The sequence below is a fragment of the Mesocricetus auratus genome, unplaced genomic scaffold (genome assembly GCF_017639785.1).
Source record: "Mesocricetus auratus isolate SY011 unplaced genomic scaffold, BCM_Maur_2.0 Super-Scaffold_100004, whole genome shotgun sequence".
Lineage (NCBI taxonomy): Eukaryota > Metazoa > Chordata > Mammalia > Rodentia > Cricetidae > Mesocricetus > Mesocricetus auratus.
In genome coordinates, this window is record NW_024429189.1 from 29,192,683 (window position 1) to 29,214,726 (window position 22,044).

At 42.6% G+C, this 22,044-nt stretch overlaps 1 protein-coding gene across 3 annotated transcripts in view; it reads right to left on the reverse strand.

Moving 5' to 3' along the window:
- Positions 1 to 22,044, reverse strand: part of Ly75 (lymphocyte antigen 75) — a 134,054-nt gene that overhangs the window by 101,711 nt on the left and 10,299 nt on the right. For all 3 annotated transcript variants that reach the window (XM_040744842.1, NM_001281884.1, XM_040744841.1), the window contains exons 3-11: positions 18,263 to 18,433; positions 13,942 to 14,106; positions 8,721 to 8,831; positions 6,868 to 7,008; positions 4,079 to 4,270; positions 3,143 to 3,300; positions 1,404 to 1,514; positions 813 to 901; positions 520 to 689 (exon numbers count right to left, since the gene is read on the reverse strand). In XM_040744842.1, the coding sequence (XP_040600776.1) occupies positions 520 to 689; positions 813 to 901; positions 1,404 to 1,514; positions 3,143 to 3,300; positions 4,079 to 4,270; positions 6,868 to 7,008; positions 8,721 to 8,831; positions 13,942 to 14,106; positions 18,263 to 18,433 (1,308 nt within the window). The remainder of the gene's footprint in view (positions 1 to 519; positions 690 to 812; positions 902 to 1,403; positions 1,515 to 3,142; positions 3,301 to 4,078; positions 4,271 to 6,867; positions 7,009 to 8,720; positions 8,832 to 13,941; positions 14,107 to 18,262; positions 18,434 to 22,044) is intronic.

The window sequence follows — 22,044 nt, forward strand, 5'->3', positions numbered from 1 at the left end:
TACCTGCCTCTTCGTTCTGAGTGCTGGGATCAAAGGTGTGCGCACCAAGGCCAGCTGAGCCTGTACCTTTTCTTTCTCTCTCTTTTATCCTTCTCTATGAATGTTCTGCCCCCCCCCCCCACTTCATCAGTTGGCATGTGTGGAACAATCTTTAATGAGTTAGCATTTAGGACAGTTATTGGATCCCAAGCACACACACAGCTTCTTCTTCTCCAAGCTCCCCACACCACCTCTCACCTTAGAACAAGGAATTTTTGAAAAAAAAATCATAAAGTGAGAATCACAGGTAGACTTGGCACAATGTCCAGTAATGCCCTCCTGTGAGTCACTCTTTCAGTGGCTGCTTGTCTCTGTCCCTAGTGCCTTTTGGCTACCTGTGTCTCCTGGGCAACCTGAATAGACAGACACAAGCAAGCTTTGCAGACTGGGCAAAGAGCAACTGTGGCTAGTGTTACAGCAACTCCGTCCTCATTAGCTCTGTCCGGAAGCATTGTTATCAACCCTAAGTAAAACACTCACCTGGCTGGAGAAAATTCCAGTTGGAAAAGGTCATAGCCTGCTTTAGCCCACCAGTGGCGGCCCAGCTGTACTCTCCTCGGGCATCGGCATCTCTCAGGCCGGTCCAGAAGTACTTTTGGAAGGACTTGTCATACTTCTTCATCATGTCATTCAAGAATTCCTGTTCAAACCTACCGAAAGATGACCCAATCTAGCAAACGTCTCACAGTATTTGAAACAAAAAGCCCCTCCCACCCCCAGGAAATTGTTTAGGCAAACTCAGCTGAAAGTTTGCTGTGTACTGATGGTCATACCTGCTAGTGATGGTTAGATTGCAGTTCGTTCCGAAAGGGACCTCGTTCTCATAAATTTTGTAACAGGTTTCTCCATGTCTCTTCCAGCCCTAAATCAGAGGAGGAATATCATCACAGTGTTTGATACTCAATGATGTCCCCCTCAGGCAAGCGGGGTTCTGTTCCTCTGACAGAATCATACAACCTGAGGAGGGGGAGGACGTGATTATTCATTTGATAAGGGTGGAACTCAGCTTCGCAGATCACCTCTTCATGACTGAGGTGTGGCATAATCTTCTTTGTCTTTTGTACTGACTCACTTACTGCAGCTGTTAGTTGAATTATTTTTCAGTAAGAGTACTGTCATTGGAGGAAAACTACCAATAATGAGGATAGCAGCCATATTTGCATAATTGTAGAAATTCATGGATTTGTCTTTCTGTAAGAACACCAATGTGTTAGAATTCTCTTCCTTCTCACTTTTTCTCAAATAAATGAACAGAAATCAGTACTTTTACTTTCCAGGTTTGAATGGTTTAAACTTCAAATATCATCTTTGACTACAGAGAGGTAATTCCCCTTAGGGAAATTCACAGTTTGCGATTTACTCACCTCATCGGGAGGACACAGCTTGTCAGATCTTGTATCATTAGTTATCTCTCCCTTTTTCTTGCATACATATCTGAGTTTCTTTTCACAGGACTGGACTTTCCACTGGCCTAACTTTTAAAAAAGAAAAAATAAATTCTTGCCAAAGGAAATATTTGCCAAATATTACTTAGTATTAAATCATACTAACTGTGGAAGGCCAGGAAAGGCAGGGGCTCAGTCTGTGCTCCCCAGGTCACAGAATACACACACTCCTGTTCTCAGAAGCTTGACAATGAAACCTCACCAAAGCATATTTAGTCAAGAAGTTGAATAGAGAATAGCACCTCCCGCAGCTGCCAGGGTTCTAGTGACTTCCCTGTGACTCGGCTGCAGTTCGTTCACAGACTAAATTCTGTGATATGCATAGGATGATGGTGGGTTTGCGAGCTACTACTCAAGAAGTCTAGGGTCAAAGTTTCTTTTAATTCAACTCCAGTCTAGACGCCTAAATTGTCGCTTCCAAACACGCTACATAAAATTAATTTTGCTGAGTTGACTAGGTTGCATTGCTTCCCGAAATGAAATGTTAGTGGCTTGACCTTGATGAGGCTGTGGAGCCATCTATGCCTTCTGTTCACTCCTCGCTTCCACTTTTGACAACGTTCTGAGACATCTTAGCTTTCAGAGTAGGCCACCTAGCGTGACACCTTCTAAAACACACCTTCACAACTGAAACAGTTCTAAATACGCCCAGAATTTGTTGCTTCCATTTAAAGTCTCTCTAGACGTCTGGGTGACGGTCACCCTCAGTACCAGGAGAGAGCTGCCCATAGGAAGGCGGTCCAAACAAAAATAAAAGAGGTGCAAGCCCTTTTGTGCCACACACAGCCTATTTTAGGCTCCAAACCAAAGTGTGTTCAACAAGTGTTTAGCAGGCCATCCATCTCGGAAAAAGATAGTTGTAAGGACTCAGGCATTATGCTGGCCTGCCCCTGACACCTGACAGAATGTACTCAGGCAGTACCCTGGTCAGCCCAGGTGCAAAGGACCCCTTCAAAAGAGAGACACTCGCCCACTTATGCTCTTTCCCTCTGTTCCCCTGGAGCAGACAGGACTTTTCCTGTCTCCCTCTTCTCTTCTGTCCTATCTCTGTCTGTGTCTCTTTACCTACCCTCCCCCCCTTCTAATAAAACTACTCACTTAAGCTCTTGTCTATCTGGCATGTTTGTCCTTCTGTTTCGGACAACCTCGCCTGACATGCAATCTACCAAGGTCCCCCACGCGCTTCCCTAACAATAGTTTTCTGGACAAATATAATATCTTATATAACTTAAAAATTAAAATGTTGCAAACCATTTAAAGTTGAAATGCTGAAACGCGTTTTCCAATTAGCCACAAATTATGATTAATTCAACACTTAATCAGAGCACTGAAAGATGGAACCTTCTAGACTAACTGTGGTTAGTTGCCAGGTATCAAGCATAATGAGCAGAAAAGCTAAGGGAGACTAGGACCCTGGGGACAGTCTGACACAAGAGCTCTAAAGCGCCTGCGTGTCTTCTCTAGCCCGGAAGTGAGTGCCCAGAGGGAGAGCAGACTGCTTACTCAGCAATTGCCTTTATTTACCCTCCACTCAGTAGCTATCAGAATGACAATCGACAGGATTTCACCTTTTCCTTCCCAGCTCAAATTCCTAGCACAATGTTATTATTATTAGCTCTAACAAAAGGACTATAAATAAGCCTCGGGAGGTGTCCTACCTTTCCTAAGTAGGAAACACAGTTGGGAGTCTTATTGTAGGGAACGCTGGGCTCATTCTCATTCCAGTATGTTAGAGTAACTTCCGTACCATCTGACCACTGGAACAAAGTGGGGCTGTTTACGTTCCTGAGGCCTGTCCATATTTCTTCTTTGACATCTAAAAGAAAAATGCTTTGTTTGCTGAGTTTTGCTCCGTTGTATGCTATAACATGTATGTTCTGACAATGTGGTTTTAAGAGCTGCGTGGTGTTCATGGGGGAGTCTTGAAGGCCTGTAATATCACTGTATAAACTCTGCTTTATGATTATTAGTGAAACTCTACAAATACAACCAGAGATCTTCTAATTAGAAATAGTTAATGTCTGCGGCTGCTCTGAAATGACTACTGTATTCACGTGGAACACAATTAGCACCATGCTGACACAGAGCAGGCACCTCCAGCAGCCTGAATCTAGGAAGAGGGCAGAATACAAGCAGTCTAGGATGTCTTTGTTTATCAGCCGTGTTTCAGATAATTACAAAAGTGAAAGGATCATCCAACCAATTCCTAGAAGAACTTAAATAAGGTTTAGCATAATTGTGGGAAGGGGACAGCTTCTGATTAAATAGAGGCCGCTGGGCAGCAGGAGCTATTTAAACTGTAATGCAAAGAAATGAAAATTAAACTCAAGTTAAACTAAATTAAACTTCAGCTCCTCATTCTTCCTAACTACCTTTCAAGAGTTCAAAAGCCACGTGGTAGCTACAGCATTGGACAAGGCAGGCCCAGGACAAGTCTGTTTCTGCTGAACACCTCCCACACCCCCATCTCCAGATGTGCTGATCAAGGGACAGGCTAAAAGACTCTCATTCCCCACCAGGAGTCTGAAAACAGGGAGGTCTGAAATGTTTTAAACCCCTAAAATGAGAAGTTTAAAATAAAACAAAATACTCACCCCCACTATGGAGTTTTGTGACAACCACCTCAACATCTGCTAAGGAATGAATGCTGATGAGGTCACCTCCGAAGGCTTTGCATTTCAAATGCGCAGCATCCCAGGGACCACTTTCATTTGCCAGCAGATAGCAAAATCCATTCTGTGGCAGCCAGCCCACATCACAATGGGTATCTGAGTATGTCCAAACATCTGGGGGGAAAGCAGAGATTTATATGCCAGTAAAGACTGATGTATTTTGAATCAACAACAGTGCAAAAATTTCTTTCTTGACTCACAAGGCTTCTGGAAAACTGGGAGACATGACGTCAGCTATCAGGGTGACATGAATTTTATGCTGAGCTTACTGTGTATCTGACATCATGAAAATTCCTGCAGAGATTCAGGTATGAAATGTGCTTACTGAAACGCATATGCTTTGTGACTGGACGAGACTGTTTAAGGGGCAGGGAAGGGAATGGCTTTAGTCTTCAGAGGTGGAAGACAGGTGTGGGGTAAGCCAGATGCTGCCAACATTTTCCAGGTCTGAGATTTGGAAGGTCACCCCCACCCATGGCTCTGAGATTGGGAGGGGTCAAATCTCCTTTTCGTGTGTGACCAGATTAACAGCTGGATGCATAGTAACAGGAACTGTTGAACACAGAGCAGGCAGAGATGTAAGATCTCTGTGTGCACTCCAGAGATGGTAGCAAGGAGAGAAGGGAGGGACAAACGGCCTCTTTAGACACCTCCATAGGCTCTGAAAGAGCAGTGAGTCTCAGCTGGGCCTTGTCGATATCCACAAGGGAAGCCTAATCTTTCAGAGGCAAACAGCTAATACTCCAATACTCTGGTTAGCAAAACTAGAAAGTATTTCATTATTCAATGTATCCAGATCCCCTCTGGAACTTTCTTTTTTAAAAAGCAAACTCAGTCATCTTAGAAATGTGGAGTATTCCAACAACTGATGGAAACAGATGCAGAGACCCACAGCCAGACATTAGGCAGAGCTCAGGGAAACCCACAGAACAAAGGAAGAAGGATTGCAGGAGCCAGAGGGGTCAAGGACACCACAAGAAAACCCACAGAATCAACTACCCTGTGCTCATAGGGCCTCACAGAGACTGAACCAACAACCGGGGAGCTTGAGTGTAACAGACCTAGGCCCTCCACACGTATGTTACAGTTGCGTAGCTTGGTCTACTTGTGAGACTCTTAACAGTGGAAGCAGGGGCTGTCTCTGACTCTGTTGTCTGCTTTTGGGACCCTTTCCTCCTACTGGGTTACCTTGCCAGTCTTATTACAAGGGGAGGTGCCTAGTCTTTCTGCAACTTGATATGCCATGGCTGGTTGATGTTCATGGGAGGTCTGCCCTTTTCTGAAGAGAAGAGAGGAAGGGTGGATGGGGGGAGCTGGGAGGAATAGAGGGGGCCTGCAGTCAGGATGTAAAAACAAGCAAAAATAAGTACAAAAAGTTGTGGAGTATTTGTTTTTTTTTTAACAAACATGAAATTTAGGTTCAATTACTCTCATACTTGTAAGATGATAACTCAATTAACTTAGGCTCTAAATGGCATTCATTATTACTATGAGATATTTCAATTATGGTAAAGGAACAGAGAGAAAAATTGCATGCAAATGGACTCAAACAATCATTCCCATATCCTAGCTTTTGGCTCCACGAATACATAGCTTCACAAAATTAAAATGATAGGTAGGCATATCATTTTGTTTTGTTCTTTGTATTTTCCTGCTGGCACAGTTATAATAGATACATATTATTCTGTCTTATGGAAATACCATGATTTACTTAATAATGGCTACTTCAGGGTATTTACTTAGCCCTTTCTTGGTTCTTAAACGTTCTCCCTTGTGCCAGCATCTCTATTACGCTTTCTGTTGTGTGGGATATACTTGGTAACCTGGAAGATAAATGTTCATTTCTACCTATTACCTTATTTCCCTATGTTTCTTATTCTGTATAACCTTTTGAAAAAAAAATTGCGGGCTGAAGAGATGGCTCAGAGGTTAAGAGTACTGACTGCTCTTCCAGAGGTCCTGAGTTCAATTCCCAGCAACCACATGGTGGCTCACAACCATCTGTAATGAGATCTGGTGCCCTCTTCTGGCGTGCAGACATACATGGAAGCAGAATGTTGTATTAATAAATAAATAAATCTTTAAAAAATTGCTCTATGCTCCTTTTGGATAAGAAATTGAGAGCACTGGAGAAATGGCTGAGTAAGAGTGGTCTCTCAGTGTTTAAGAGCTCTTTCTCTGTAAGCATGGGAACCTGAGGATCTGAGCACCCTTATAAAAACCTGGGCATGGAGACTGATACAGGTGGAGACCAGGAGCTGGCTGGCCAGCTGGACTGTGAGAGCCTTTGGCCTCTGCTGTATACAAGGGCACATGTACCTGAACACTCACGTGCATGCAACACACACAGTTTGAATTTGCTTACTTGTGTGTGTGTGTGTGTGTGTGTGTGTGTGTGTGTGTGTGTGTGTGTACTGGAAGGACAACCTCAGGTGTCATCCTCAGGAAAGCCATCTACCTCCTTTGAGATAACCTGAAGCTCATCAATGAAGCTAGACTGGCAGGCAGTCAAGCCTAGGGATCCTCCAGCACTGCCCCGGGGTCTCAAACATGAAGAACCATGGCATTTTAGCATGGGTTCTGGGAATGGAGAGAACATTGGCGTATCAAGTGAAGGGAAGGTGAAAAGGGTAGCTGGCATGCATTTACTTGACTTCACCAAGCTCTGGCCCTGAGACTGATTTGCACATATGAGGAAGTGAGTCAGACACCTGGGAGCTCCACGGTGTTGTTCAATGGCTTCTTGCAGACGTAGGGCTGCTGAGCCTCACAGGACACACTTCGCCACAGCCCCGTCTCTGTGTCCATCCGGGCACAGCTCGATCCGCCTATCATAGGTGCACTGGGTGTGCCTGACAGGGAAAGATTTTCAAGGTTAGGCTCAGAGCGGTGCTTAAGATAATGCAAATTCATAATTTTATGTCTATATGGAAACTCACAGTATGGTTCAAACTTTCAGCTAAATTGAAAAGTTATAAGCCGCAAGATGGAGGAGAAACATTCTGATCTGTGATAGCTGACTCACAGCAGAGAAAACAAACCAGTCTGCCCTAGAGAGCTACTCTCATGACAAACACCCTGTGGCCAGAACCTCAGTCTATATTAAATTTACTCTACAGTAAATATGTACAACCAGATGAAATACTAACATGTGATTCTGCCTTTTAAGGCCCTAAACATTACCTTAAGGACTGGGACTGTAGCTCAGTGGTACAGCACAGCATAGTCTATTTGACATAATGGAGTATTACTTTGTTTACTAATAAGATTTAGTTAATGAAAACTGTTAGCGTGGAAGCTTTACCCCATATACCCAGAGCATCCATATACCCAGAGTCTGGGATGTTACGGTGGAAGTTCCACCCAAGCCTGCTTCCCTCTCTCTCTCCAAACCCTGCTGCATCTCAGAAAGTCTGACAAATGATGACCCCTACCCCAGAGATGTTCAAGACTGCTCCCACAGGGTATTTAAACTGTCCTCCAGAACACAGACTCGGGAATTTTTCCGGTCTGTCTTTCCCGTCTCCTCTATGGGGGGCTGGAAGGCCATAGAGAGCCTTGTATCCATTAAATGTGGCCTTTTTCTAATTTGGTTTGATTTGGTCTGATTTTGATTGCTGCATCAGCAGAGAGGCTTATAGGGGTGTAGAAACTTTCAAAAACCTCATGGTCATTTGACAGTACTGAATCCATTTCTCCTCTACATAGGTAGAAAACTTTTTAATTAATGTTATTTAGATTTAACCTTTGTTAGATTTCAGTTTTCTTTTTTGTGTTTTCGAGACAGGGTTTCTCTGTATTGTTTTGGAGGCTGTCTTGGAACTCGCTCTGAAGATGGTTCCGAACTCACAGAGATCTGCCTGCCACCTCTGCCTCCAGAGGTTAAACACATGCGCCACCAATGCCCAGCAAGATTTCAGTTTTCAAAACGTTCCTCATCCTTTCTTTTGTAGAAGGAGTTTCTGGATAAGCAGGATGGTATTTTCATTGAGGTATTTATTTGTATAATAAGATACAGCTGTTGTGTTCTTAGTGTTTAGGTGCTATAGTGGGAAAAACCTAAGAACTTAAAAAGGGCTATTCCAGCATTAAAAGCAAACTGTAGACTAAACACAACGTTGGCAGTCAAGACCCTATGGGATGTAGAATGGTTCCTGGCTATGATATGGGGTTCATTCTGTTCTTTGTACTTATTTTTCCTTTGAGACAGGCTTTCTCTGTGAATCCCTGGTCATCCTGGAACTTGCTCTGTAGACCAGAGCAGGCCTCGAACTCACAGAGGCCTCTGCCTCCAGAGTGCTGGGATTAAAGGTATGCACCACCACAGCCTGGCTCATTCTGAGCTCAAAACACTAGGGGTGCTCTAAAGCAAAAGCTCCTTTGCTGGTAGTGTGGTTCAACTTGGCTAAAATAACAGCAGAGTTAAGAGTGTCTTATAAAAAGATCCCGAGAAAGCAACCATGAGATCTGACAGTACGGGAAACTTCTAAAAGTTCCAGATGAGTTGAAAGCTCCTTGTTTTGAAGCTTTTACTCTGTACACATTATTGAGGATGAGCATTTACCTGGATCCCAGTTAAGAAATTTTAATGGCTTGAAGTCTGACCATTCCCAACCTCTAGCAGAATAGAGCTGATTCAGTCCAATCCAAACAATTCTAGCAATGTCTTCTTTTCCTGTAGGAATTATATAATTCTTAAAATTGAAAATAGGTCTTTTATACAATATGTTCTGATTATGGTTTCCCCTCTGATAATGCCTCCCACGTCCACACCTGTCCAAACCCACATAAACAGGCATATAAAATAGTAATAATAATAATAATGATAAAACTAAAACAAACAAACCAGAATAACACAAGAAACACATATAGATCACAGACACATGGAATTATATAATTTTTAATAGTGGTAAAATTATATAAATCAGACTAGGTTTCTATTGACAGTCAGAAAACAAGGTCTTAACTGAAGCAAGAACCCAACTATGGGGATGTCTAGGCAACAGAGGCAGGTCATGTTAAGAGACAACTGATGGGGGAAGTCCTTCTGTGTGTATGTTGTCCTATTGGTTGCTGAATAAAGCACTGTTGGCCAACAAAGAAGCAAGATAGGTGGGACTATGTGTTGAGGAGGATTCTGGGAAAAGTAGTCAAGAGTAGAGAGTCACCATGTGATCCCGGGAAGAGAGGAAAAATGAGGCTGTGTCCTTGATAAGATAAGACCTTATAGAAATATATATTAGTAATTATGGGTTAATAATTAGGTCAGAGCTAGCCATTAGGAAACCATGGCAGGTGGCCAACGGCTTTGTAGTTAATATAGAGTCCTGTGTGTTCATTTGGGACTGATGCAGCTCTGGGACCAGGCTGGAGGGAAGAATGCTCCTTAGACAACAAAACATTATTTTTTTGAGAAAACAAATGTCTAATAAATTTGTTCAATTCTGCTTTCCAAATAGCTTGTCTAGTTCTCTTTCATCTGAGTTACAAGAACTTTCTCAGAGTGACAGTTTCACTATGTATTTCCTCTCTCTCTCTCTCTCTCTCTCTCTCTCTCTCTCTCTCTCTCTCTGTCTCTGTCTCTGTCTCTCTCTCTCTCTGTCTCTCTCTCTCCCCTGTTGTCAGGGAGATGTATCATCCAGTTTTATTATTTCACAATCAAAGTCATCAACAAAAGAAGGGAAGGGACAGGGAAGCACATATAATTTTAATAGTCTAATTACCCATATGCTACCTGGTATGAATATAAAATATGGATGTGCCCATGTTTGTATGGGTCCATACAACTGAAGAAAAACTGGAAAGAATGATTGTAAGGATTTTTACCACCATCTAGGAGGTCATGACCCTGGAAAGAAAGACTATCAAAACCACAAAGGAAGAATTTGAAAAATTAATTGGAGACCAACTAGAAGAGACAGAGCAATTGATGAAATGGTCTATGAATGACAAAGAGGATGCTGACAAACATTAAGATGGGGATCTTTATAAATTTGTTAGAGTATTTTCAGCTGTAAATTACTTAATAACTTTTCTAATGCATTATTACATTATGTCTACATGTATATATAATAAATTACAGGGTTTACACAGAGAGAAAACATATCCAGATTATGAGGACTTTTCAATTTTGGTTATACATAATTTTCACCTCACTGAATACTTTAGAAGCCAAGTGCAAAAGCAGGACTTTTCGGGAGTTGCAAAGGAGCTTGGTTAAGAGAGGCGGCAGGCTCCCAGGACCAGGAGTGAATTAAGCAAATCTTCAATGGTGGATGTTTACACAGGATGCAGGCAGTTGAAAAGGAGTCGGTGTAGTGATAACATTGAAAGTGAGAGAACAGCTGGTAAGACATAAAGACCTTGGGGAGAAGGAAGAGTTTTGGAGAAGCTGGAGGGACCACAGATACAGATGCAAGCGTGGGGTGGGAACTCAGGGTTTGCTCCATCTTTCTCAAGGAAGTAGACGGCAAAGACACTTTGTTTAGGAAAGGGTGTTTGTGTAGGAGCCTTGAGGAGGCACCTGCAACAGCTCTAGCACTACTACAGGACACACTTAAGGTTTAATCACTAGTAAGAGGCTGATTTCCCAGCATTCCGGAAGAAGCCTGGGAAACTAAGGAATATTGCTGCTGCTCTAGCCTTAACCATGTCCCCAGATATTTGGAATGCTTTCTGTTTTCACTTCTACTTTCTTGCCATGGTTAAGCAGGATGCCAAGGAATACCCATCTCTTTAACCACTGCAGACTCAGGGGCATCCTTCTTGTGAAGGTTTCCCAGCTATCCCCGCCCCCTAACTCCCCAGGAAGCAATCTCTGCTTTATATAACCCTGGCATTTACCTGCAGGCAGCAAGGACACACATAATGTGATCTTTTGAACTAAAGTCCTTAATTTGTCTCATTACTGCATTGTCTTGCTAATTTGTATTGGCTTCATTGGAATTATAGAATTTAAAGTTTTCTACCGTACCAGTAACTCAGTGGCTGTCAATGAGAAACGAGTTAGTTCTAAGCGAACTTGTTGGATAGATACAAGGGACAGAGACAGCTTGTATGGTCAGGACTATCACGAGCTAAACTTTTTTTCCACTTATCTCCCAGGTAATACTTTGACCAGTCTGAGGTTGTATCGATTGACACCTTTGCTATCATGAGGATGATTGGACTAAAGGAAAGGGGAAGTCCACTTTGGTAGGTATTCTTTTTCCTTCTTTTGGTAGGTATTCTTTCCTGTTTTTAATGGGCACATAGTAATTGTACGTATTTATGGGTCACAGTATGATACTTTGATACACTGTATAATGACCAAATTAGGGAAATGGGCACACTTAATCACGTTAACATTTATCTTTTCTTTGTGATAACATTTATCTTTTCTTTGTGAAAAGAGCTCTCTAAATCCTTTCCAATTTTTTTGAAATATGCAATGTATGATGGTCAACTCTAACCACCCCATTGTGTAACAGAACATCACCATTTAGTTCTGTTACTTTGTACCTACTGAGCAACCTCTCCCCATTCCTTAACTTCCTCCCTCCTGGGGTTCTCCTCAGCCTTCCTTCCCCACTCCTCTCCTCTCAGTTCCTGTAAGATCAAGATTTTAGATTCCACATCTGACTGCGAGTTTGTGGTATTCATCTTTCTGTGCCTGGCTTATTTCACTTAACATAATGTCTGTACTGTCACACGTGACAGTTTTTCTTTCTCTTATGGCTTCATAGTATTTCGTGGATATATGCCTTTATTTCATTGGTTGGTAGAAATCCATGTTGGTTGGTATTGGCTATTTATGTAGGTCATTGTGAGTAGAGCTACAATAAACACGGGAGAGTAGGTACCCCCTTAGCATGCCCTTTTCACTTCCTTTCGGCTGCACATCTAACACAGGAGCTGCTGGGCTGTCTTCTTTTTAATGTTTTGAGGAATGGCTGCACTGCTTTACACTTCTCTAAACAGTGTGTAAGTGTTCTATTTGTCCTCATTTGCATTTGTTATTATTATTTGATAACAGCCATTGTAGTAGTGAAGGAGTGAAATCTTACTGTGGCATTGGTGTGTTATTTGTCTGGTGGTTAGTTATTTTGAGCATTTTAAACTTTATCTGTTGACTAGCTTTGTGGATTTTTAGAACTGCCTATTTAAGTCTATAGCCCATTGTTTGTCAAATTTTGCAACTTAGTTATTTGAGTTCCTTACAAATTCTGAATATTGACCTCATGACATATAATGTGCAAATATGTCTTCCTATTCTTTTTTTAAAGATTTTATTTACTTATTATTAAGTATACAGTGTTCTGCCTGCATGCCAGAGGAGGGCACCAGATCTTGTTACAGATGGTTGTGAGCCACCATGTGGTTGCTGGGAATTGAACTCAGGACCTCTGGAAGAGCAGCCAGTGCTCTTAACCTCTGAGCCGTCTCTCCAGCCCATGTCCTCCTATTCTATAGACTGTGAGACAGACACATCTGGACTGACCTGAGACCTCTGTTCAGGTCAGATCTGACTACATATTTCTGTTCCTCTTTCCACAGAGAGATGACAAGGCTACTAATTTAATCTAGAGTAAGCCCAGGAAGACCTCTTCAACTATATCAGAAAGGCTTCAAATGCCCTAACCTGGAGATGTCCTGGCCTTGGGGCACAGTTCAAGGTAGTTCACAATGAATAAACTCAGGGTGAAGGCAAACTAGGAACTGTTCCTGCCCTGAGGTTTACGGGTTCCTCTTTTGAAGTTTTAGGATGAACTGGCTGGTTCCAGATCACGAGAAGATCAGCGGCATGGGAGACAAGACTGGTCCAAAAAATCCAGATCTACCACCCCTCTATGTATTAACAACAACAATAAAACTCAAAAGAAAAAACTAGGTAGATTCAAGACAGGCAGAAAGTCTAAAGAAAATCCTTTTAGACTACGTGGGACTTACGTGGGAAGGTTTCCTCTTCATTTATTTCTGGAAATAGACTCCCAGTATCAATTAACCACTGATTGTCAAACTCAAAGGCTGTTTGGGAATGGTATTTTCATATACATAATATATATTATATATAAATACACAATAATATATCATATACTATATATGATAAATACACGTAATTAGGTATATAATGTTTTAAATTTCCACTATCCTGAAGACAAAATGAGACCAAACAAAATCCACTCTGCATATCCATGTTATTAATTCACTTTACAACTTTTTAAAAATTATCTCTTTTATTTTTTGAGATTATACTATAATGACATCATTTACCACTTCCTTTCCTCCCTCCAAATTGTTCCATAAACCTCTCATGGTTCTCTTTCAAATTCATGGCCTCATTTTCCATTAATTGTTGTTATATGCATAGATGTATATGTATATACATACTTACAAATATACATCCTGTTGTATCTGTATACATGTCTCTAAGTATCAGTTTCTCTCTAGTTTCTATCACAAGATGCATTTCAACACATGCAATTATTATATTTACATTCATTCTTCTCTCTCTCTTTCTCTCGTTCTCTCTTTCTCTCTCTCTCTCTCTCTCTCTCTCTCTCTCTCTCTCTCTCTCTCTCTCTCTTACAGGCTTCAGTGCTAAGGTTTAAATTTTAAGAGAGACCAGCCAGAAAAGTTATATAGGTATATATGCATACACATACACATCTATGCCTGTATAGAGGTTGAATTTTAAGAGAGTCGAGAAAAGATATCAAAAGAGCCTGCCGGGATATGACATGTAGAAGCAGGAAGCATCTCTACAATCCCAGCTATCTGCTCCACCATGTGCAAGTTAAACCTACCCGTAATATACGCCAGTTCGGCAGCACTGTGGATACTCAGTAAGTCAGCTCCCTGGTTCTGACAGGAAACATAAGCTTCTTTCCAGGAAAGAACTTCCTGGTTGTTAAATTGGTAGCAACTTCCAATCTGCTCATTCTTTTCCCAGTTACCCTCACAGCCACTTTCTGTTGATAAAAAGATAAATTAGTGATCATAAAATAAGGGCATGTTTTCTGTTACTTGGAGTGCTTACAAGATATGCAATTCAATTTACATTTTCTTAGCATGTGCCAAAACGGAGGCAGTCATTGCATGGACCATATTTTGACCCTTTCATTATGCACTGGAATGCAAGTCAGAGAACACCAAATGGCTCAAGCTGGTCAAATTTTCCACCTTTCCTGTACCCCCTGATAACAACACTGCCTTATTTTTACTGATGTGCTTTTGTGCCCTTTGCCTGAATATGGGAGTCTAGTAAACACAGGTGTGGAACACCGAGCCAATGGAAACCATGCTCACTAGAACTTGGCAAAGATGTCTACAGGCTTGTCTACAGCCTGCAGAGAAGGAACTGTAAGCATGTGTGTATAGAGTCATGCTGCTTAAATGGCTAAGATATGGAGCATGGTGACTCCTTTATTTTGGAAATTCAGTCCAAATTTCTCCTTAATATTTGAATAGATGTTTGAATACATGAATAGAATTAATATTATAGAACTCACATTACAAATGCATATACACATAAGTGTACGATACAGAACGTCCACAGTATGTATCTCTGTGTGTACGTGGTACCTGTGCACACATGCGCCTGCAGGTGTCTGTGTTAGCATGTACATGTGCCAGCAGAGGCAGGGGGAGGCACCAGGTATCTTGCTCTGTCACTCCCCACCTTCCCCTGAGACAGTATCTGTCACTTAACCTGAAGCTCAGCTGGCAGTCAGCAAGCCCTGAGCCCTCCTGTCTTCACCCTCCACGACCCTGGGGTTACTGGCAGGCATCCTCAGCCATATCTGGCTTTTTAGTTTTAAACTTGAGTGCCAGGGATTTGAATTCAAGGTCTCATGTTTGCATAGCAAGCACTCTTACTCATTTAGCTGTTTCTCCAGGCCCATGGCATATTCTTTACAGATATAGAGATCTGTGTTTCAAATAAAGAACCTTCCAGTTGCACCCTGAGTTATCTAGATCTTGAGATAAGTAGTTCAGAAATGTACTCAATTTCCTACCTGGTCTCAGAGAGACAGAGAGAGAGAAGGAGAGAGAGAAAGAGAGAGAGAGAGAGAGAGAGAGAGAGAGAGAGAGAGAGAGAGAGAGAGAGAGAGAGAGAGAGAGAGAGAAGGAAAAACCAGTTCAGGCTAGGTCACATGACTTAAGTTCCACCCAGGGGTTAACAAGAGGCTTCCCTACCACTAGGTGCACATTGAATGGACTCATGAACCTATACACCAGAGAGGCTCTCAGATATCCACTGCTGAAGGCATAGATGGAGACAAAGACCTACAGGTGTCTGTGGCAGAGATATAATTAGGACCTCTGTGGCTTCTGAATTTACCCAGTCTTCTGCAGCATAGAAAACAGGTATGATCATGTCACTCGGTGGGGATTAAAATAGGGTGAACTGTGGGCATGTTCATTATTGTCAGTGATAAGCCTCTTCTTTGTAAAGCCAGAAGCTTCCAGTGGGGTGGCGGTGTGTTTGCTATTCCACACTACTTCCATGGCATAGCAGTCCTCAGATTTGAGGATTCAGCTTTCTCTCATAAAACGTAACTCTGGTAGATGCATGGATGCATTCGTGCGGCCCTCCCCTCAGGAGGAACACAGATCCATTTCAGTCAAGGCAGCAAGGCAGAGTAGGTAAATATGCTGGAGAATGAGCACCAGGAAGACTGGCCTCTCCACCAGGCTTCACATACATGTGGTCTCCATCAATCTGGACCACTATCTCTCATGAGAAAATTCTCACCTAAAAAATTTCTGTCCCAATCTATAGTGAGAATTATATGAAACAGTTACATGAATAGCCACAATCTGTTTGTTATAAATTACAAGACGAAGCAAACATTGTGTATTTTTTATATTCTAATTAGATCCCAGGTGTTTAAAAACACTGAGCCTTGGTGGAAAAAAGCAACTCTCAAAGAGAGGTCCTCAGACCAGCATCTTTAGCATGACCTGGGTGGGACTTCTCGGGTTCCACCCAAAGCCACTGAATCAAACATTCGAACTGATCCTGGTGCACCCATGCATGGAATCACTGGCCCTGTCTAACTTCTTCAAGCTGGTCAGATGCTTAGTGGTCTTAGATTCTCAGCATACAATACCACCGGACTGTTTTTCCCAGGGGTAGGAGAATAGAGCCATCTGGAGCAACAGCTTCACAGCCAGGTTTCTTGGAACTGAATCCTAGCTCTGATGGGATTCACTGGCTGTCCCTGTGATCTTACCCAAGTTATGTAACTCACCTCTGCCTCACTGTGCTTTTACGTGAATGTGGAGGATCGCAGTTCCTTTTGCACAGAGACACTATGGGGGACTGAATGGCTTTCAGTAGATGTTACCAGACACCTGGAGGGGCATGCTGGATAGTTTTATGTCAGCTCGGCACAAGCCAGAGTCTTCTGAAGGGAGAAAACCTCAACCGAGAAAATGCCTGCATACGATCTAGCTGTAAGCTGTGGAACCTGCATAGGATTCAACTAGGCTCCCTGAATGCAGGCAACAGTGGATGGCTTGGGCAGTTTGTGGGGCCACTGGCAGTGACAACAGGGTCTATCCCTAGTGCATGGACTAACTTTTTGGAGCTCATTTCCTATAGAGAGATACCTTGCTCAGCCTAGACACAGGGGGTAGGCCTTGGTCCTGTCTCAATGTGGTGATGGGACAGACTTCATTGTCTCCCAATGAGAGGCCTGGTCCTTTCTGAGAAGCAAAAGGGTGTGTGTGTGTGTAAGGTGGGGGTATGGGAGGGGGAGGGAGTAGAACCTGGGATCAGCAAGTAAAATTTTTAAGTCCAGCTGTAAGGCATTTTCTTAAGTAATGATTGATGGCGGAGGGCCCAGCCCATCTGGGTGGGGCCATCCCTAGACTGGTAGTTCTGGGTTCTATAAGAAAGCAAGCCAGAAAAAAAAAAAGCTGGGCATTAGTGGCACACGCCTTTAATCCCAGCACTTGGGAGGCAGAGGCAGGCGGTTCGAGCAGCAGTCCTCCATGGCTCTCTGATCAGCTCCTGCCTCAAGGTTCCTGCCCTGTTTAAATTCCTGTCCTGACTTCCTTCAGTGATGGACAGTAATATGAAAGTGTAAGTCAAATAAACACTTTTCTCCTCAACTTGCTTTTTGATCATGGTGTTTGGTAGCAACAATAAAAACCCTAACTAAGACAGGGGCCATTTAATTACTTACTATTATTACATCTAAAGTTCATTTCCTCTTTTTTATAGGTTCTCTCAGCCTATTTACTGTCATGAATTTTTCTTTGAAACAGTGTTCTCACACTACTGTAGCTCAGGCTGACCTGAAACTCACCATTCTCCTGTCTGAGATTAAAAGTGTTAGCTATCACACTTGGCATTTAGTATTTCTTAACCATCTGTCACACTCCAATTACTGTAATCCTTTGTAATTCTCACCTGTTTGCTAAGAACATCAGAAAATAACACGAACACTCCTTTGATCTGGCCCCCTCCATAGAGAGGAGAGAACACTTTACTATATCCCGGACAGTGTGCTTCTCATAAGAAGCTACCAGCAAACATACTCCTGTCAACACGTGGGCATGGCAGAGCCAACATTCTCACTAATTCCAAGAGGGTCAAAGATCTGCGTCTCCCTCTCTTCCAGTCTTGACTTCAGGCCACAAATACACTTGAGGTACAAACACACTTTAAGTAGTCTGCATCCTAAATACGGTCTCTCAGCCCATCTGTAGCTGTTGCTTCATGAAAGGCACCAAGGTGATTTCCTTCTATTCGAGTTGCATTCCACTTTCTTCTCCCACTGTCTTTCGAAGACAACTTCCCATCTGCTCATGTCCTTGAAGACAACTTCCCATCTGCTCATGCCCTTTCCACTTTTGCCTGACACACATGAACATCCTTAGCCCTCCCCCTCCTTGTTTTCCGTGACACAAACTGGCCTGCTTCTCTTCTTGACCTGCTTCTCAAGCAAAATTCAAAGCTGCACACTTCTTCCCCTTCCTGCAAATGCACGTTCCTAGTCTAGGATGACATCTATTGCAGACACTTTCAATTCATCTTCAACTCCTCCCCCCACCCTCCGCCTCATATAAAAGGTACTCCCTTCTTGCTGTTGGAGCTCACCAGCCCATACATACCTGGTTTTAAGCAGATGCCCCACTTTTGATCATATTCATAATTTAAGGTAGTGGCACACCAGGGCCCACTATGATTTTCATCACGAATACAGTCATGGTGCCATGTCTCACCAACTAAGAATGGAAATTCGCAAGGTCTCCCATAGGAGTTCCCATCTCTGGTATATATCTCTGCAGGATGGGGAGGAAGCAGTAGAGAGTTAAAAGCCAAACAATCATCTTAGGATAGCTAATTTCTAAAACTTTTAAAAGAAAGAGCGTTGGATTCACATATGGGCCTACAGTATCTGAGCAGGCTATAATATACTGTGTGTGGAAAGAGCACAGATATTGACTGGGTATGTGCTTTGAAAGCTGAAGTCTTCTGTGTGCCTAGAGACAAGCCGAGTTTCTGTCTTTCAAACCAAGAATAGCAGTGTTTACATCAAGAGTTGTCCACTCTGTATTTGGTGACAGAGTAAGATTCCTTTTCTGTGATGTAAGCAATGAAAGACCCTAGCCTTGATCAAGTCAGAGGAGAATGAGTCCAGCATGGGTGGTAGAGACAGCTACTTCCTCAAAATGTCTGTCTCAACAGAGATTCAACTCTCCTCCATTTCTTTAGTGAGTGCAGGGTCAAAGAAATATCTGGAACCACTTGTGTAAGTAGCGGGACAAAGGAGATCACAGAATTGAGGTGGTGGTATTGTGGGAATTCATTCAGTCAATAGCTTTTGGGGTACTGGCTCCTAGGGCGTGGTCTGAGGTGCTACTTGTGGACTGATAAACAGAGAGGAGACGCTTGCTTGATCTCTTGGGTGGAAGCTAGAGATCTGAGAGCAGCTTCCAGCGTCCCCAGGGCAAAAGACTACGGCGGCTCTCTACCTTATTAATATTTGTGAGTGTTTCCCCAATAAATATCTGACATCCCTTTATTGTGATCTCAATTACCCCCACGCCCATATCTGGCGTCCACGTGGCATCAACGTTCCTCGGGCCCTTTTGAGAAAGAGTAGGAAGAGAGCTGCTAGATTCCTGAGTAGATGTTTAGAGAGAATCAGAACATGGTAATTTGGGTTATGCAAGAAGAACTGGCCTTAACAGGGCAGAGATGGGAGAAGCTGGTGGCCAGTGAGGTGGCAGATCTAGCTTTCATGTTAATAACTTTCTCTGGTCCCCATCGAGGCACTGGAAAATAAACACAATGCAGATATGCCTGGGACCCCAGGGGAAGTGGTGTGTACTATTCCAACAACAGTCCTCTTGAAAACATGTTTTATAGAGCAGCTAACGTGTATCTATTTCTGTCACCTTTTTTCTTTAGCTTCAGTATCTTCAAAACTCTGGTTATTATGCAATGAAAGAAGGGCCATTAGGGAGAGTACAGTCATCAGATTTCATTAACCTTCATCAGGCTTCTAGAGTCCCTCAGAAAGTCTCACAGGCTGGCTTTAAAGTATGGCTAAGATAGCATCTGATTCCATCTATGTTCTTTATTATTCTCCAGTGGTCATATGCCTGAAGCGGAGACTGAAGTTTGGAAGGTGTCACGCTGCAGAACAAAAGAAGTGAGAACCATCTGGGGACTTTTCTGAAGAAAAAGTCTTTTGCAGGTCATTGATTTTGTTTTCCTCTGCACATAAATGGCTTTCCAGAGAACAGTTCTGCTAGAGTGTGGTTTTAAAAGGAGCATGTTCATTGCATATGTTTGAAATTTGACCACATCAGAAAATTCCCCAAGGCACATACCGGGGGAGGCAGTGGTGAATCTCTGAGTTCCAGGTCAGCCTGGTCTACAGAGCGAGTGCCAGGACAGCCAGAGCTACACAGGGAAATCCTATCTCATAAAAACCAAAACCAAAAGAATAAAAATTCCCCAAGGCATATCACAAATTTTCCTTCCCTATTACAGTTCTGAGTGGACAATCCCAGAACGAGATGCAATGTAATGCTGCTGATTTGGGACCACCGGGCTTCCCTGAAACGTTTTATTTCCGTGTGCAAAGGGCTTTCAGACACATTTCTGTACTTGTTTCTCACCACAGACCTGTGAGATCACAGTTGCTTGTGAAATCCCCACTTCTGAGGAGTACTTAAAAGGACACATTTGGTGGCTCTTTGTATAAGGACAGCCTCTTTGACTACTCACTGACACACACCAACAACTTTACACCATCGATTGCTTATACAGGTTTCAAGTACACACAGCTCAAAGGTGATTGTCATTATACAGTTCTCTGGGTCACACGGTGCTTTGTAAACCACTAAGCAAACAGCAGCCATGCTGGATGCAGGCAGTTGATGGATGCTCTCTGTTAATTAGGCATTTTATTCCCATTTGTCCCCTTGCTGTTGATGGACCACCTGCATCCCATGGGTTTTCTTCGTAAGCAAGCCCTCCTGACAAGACTCTTCTCCTAATGTGTGGATTTGGGGTGACAACATCTTCAGACCTACAACTGAATGTGTCATTGACACAAATTGTAAGATCAGGTGCTTATGGAAAAGGAATTGCTTTAGCAATTAGACAAATAGTTAAAGAGTTTGGCAGGCTTCAAAGAGTCACCAAGAGCACATAGAGTTCACAGTTCAATCCATCCTCTGCATATATCAACAAACATTTGTGATTTGAAGGTGCTAGTTGGGTCAAGACATCTTATGATATAATTGTATATACAAGAGCTAGCTAAAAGCAATTCATGCGTAAAAAATTTACAGTTAAAGCGTTTTCAGTATGAAGATGATTTATACAATGAAGTCCGAGGAAACCCAAAACATAATGATAAATAAATGTTAATATAGTCAAAGTAAAAAAAAAAGGCTATAAAAGCTAAAGGAGAAACAGGATACTGCTATTTGGAGAAATAAGTCCTAATTTTGATCCCCGGCTTTATACAACAAGCTGGGTAACCTTGGACCTTATTTGGTTGGGACTTGACTATCCTACTTTCCTTATTCTTATTTTGATAAGGGTTCGGAACAGACCAGTATCAGGAACTAGAGCAGGCCTGGAAAAGATCCCTCACTTTACAATAGGAAGGGGCCCGGGTAAGTTTTAGAAGTTAGAATTGGCAGGACTTAATAACTGGTTAAATGTGAGTGGCGGGAGGAGGAAGCAGGACAAGTCAAGAGGGACTTGTAGAAACTAAGCGGCTCTGAGAAGGGTGGCGGTTTTGGCGTTAGCCTCTGTGCAAATTAAAATCTGATGTGAATCTTCTTTTTTGTTTTGTTTTTTTTGTTTGTTTGTTTTTATGAGACAGGGTTTCTCTGTATTGTTTTGGAGGCTGTCTCTGCCTCCCGAGTGCTGGGATTAAAGGCATGCGCCACCACTGCCCGGCTCCTGATGTGAATCTTAATTAGGCAGAACACTAAGTATCTAAAAAGATTTTAGCATTTCCAGTATGAAATTTGGAAAGGTAAAGAAACAAATCCAGCCTGTTGATTATGCCTCTGGCTCTATCCCTCTCCCAGGCACTGCTGTGGAGGGTTCAAGGCCCCCATCCCCATTTTTGTGTTGCTGGTCACTTTAGCAGCTGTGTGAATGTTATTAACACATAAGTGAAACACATAAAAGTCAGAAAGAAAACAAGCTTCAGCGAAATGAAGACACCTAAGTGTCTGAGGGAGTCTGAGATTACAACTGTTGTCTCAAAAGAGCTGAGGGCAGGAGGACAGTAAGGCTCTGTCATGGAGATGATCCTTCCTGATCCCGAACAAACAGAAATAAATGCAATCTGAAGCCTTCTTTCCGGTTCAGTGCCTTCTTTTAGTTGCCATGGTAGGGACTCTAGTTGCACAATATG